General features: G+C 55.4%; 1 protein-coding gene across 1 annotated transcript; it reads left to right on the top strand.

Annotated features, from left to right (window-relative positions):
• Window positions 1-270: 270 nt before the first annotated feature.
• Window positions 271-1196, top strand: LOC121102374 (40S ribosomal protein S2-like). The gene is given in 1 exon segment (XM_040628131.1): window positions 271-1196. A coding segment is annotated over 1 exon segment (882 nt). The 3' UTR covers window positions 1153-1196.
• Window positions 1197-1436: the final 240 nt, after the last annotated feature.

The following is a 1436-nucleotide window of genomic DNA, read 5'->3' as shown; positions in this document are numbered from 1 at the left end:
CTTGCATCCTCTTTCCCGACCATGTAGCTAATGCTATATTAGAATGACTTCCGCTTAGAAGGAGAGTTGAAAATTCTGCCTCCAGATGCTGGAGCTGTCTAGTTTTCGGTCCGTGGAGATGGCTGTGGAAAGTCCAAAGGCAGCCCTGTGGGCCTCATAACCCCCACAGGAGGAACGGGCAGATGGTTGGAAATATCCAGAGTTCTGTTCAGGGTTAGGCATTCTGCTTAGAAGTGTGTGCGTAGAGCTTCTTCTCCGAGAGAACACCAAATGGCGGATGACGCCGGTGCTGCGGGAGGCCCCGGAGGGCCTGGGGACCCTGGAATGGGAGGCCGCAGCGGCTTCCGCGGAGGCTTTGGCAGCGGCATCCGGGGCCGCAGCCGCAGTAGCGGCCGTGGTCGGGGCCGAGGCCGCGGAGCTCGCGGAGGCAAGGCCGAGGACAAGGAGTGGATCCCCGTCACCTAGCTGGGCCGCCTGGTCAAGGACATGAAGATCAAGTCCCTGGAGGAGATTTATCTCTTCTCCCTACCCATCAAGGAATCTGAGATCATTGATTTCTTCCTGGGAGCATCCCTCAAGGATGAGGTTTTGAAGATCATGCCTGTGCAAAAGCAGACCCGTGCTGGCCAGCGGACCAGGTTCAAGGCATTTGTTGCCATCGGAGATTACAATGGACATGTTGGCCTGGGTGTCAAGTGCTCCAAGGAGGTAGCCACTGCCATCCGTGGGGCCATCATCTTGGCCAAGCTTTCCATCGTCCCCGTGCGGCAAGGCTACTGGGGAAACAAGATCGGCAAGCCCCACACTGTCCCGTGCAAGGTGACTGGCCGTTGTGGCTCTGTGCTTGTGCGGCTCATCCCTGCCCCCAGAGGCACTGGCATCGTCTCAGCCCCTGTGCCCAAGAAGCTACTGATGATGGCCGGTATCGACGACTGCTACACCTCGGCCAGGGGCTGCACTGCCACCCTGGGGAACTTTGCCAAGGCTACTTTTGATGCCATCTCCAAGACCTACAGTTATCTCACCCCTGACCTTTGGAAGGAGACAGTGTTCACCAAGTCTCCCTATCAGGAATTCACTGACCATCTTGTGAAGACCCACACCAGAGTCTCTGTGCAGAGGACCCAGGCTCCAGCTGTGGCCACCACATAGTTTTATACAAGAAAAATAAAGTGAACTAAAGCTTGTTAAAAAAAGAAGTGCGTGCGTAGATGCATATGTGTGTGCATGTGTGTGTACGTGCACGCGTGCATGCCCCATCCCCGCAGGGCCCAGGATCAGCGCACCTATAGCATAAGAGACTCAAACTGTATAGATTATGAAGTTCTGTTGAGAGTGGGTTTCGTGTGGGAATTAGACCCTGGCTTGGAGAACAGCCCTCTTCAGCTCTCAAGGAAAGGAGCCCTGTTCAGTGTGGGAAAAGCATGGCTACCGTA

Source organism: Ursus maritimus, assembly GCF_017311325.1.
Source record: "Ursus maritimus isolate PB19 chromosome X unlocalized genomic scaffold, ASM1731132v1 scaffold_X1, whole genome shotgun sequence".
Taxonomy (NCBI): Eukaryota; Metazoa; Chordata; class Mammalia; order Carnivora; family Ursidae; genus Ursus; species Ursus maritimus.
This window is presented reverse-complemented; position numbering and strand designations above follow the sequence as displayed.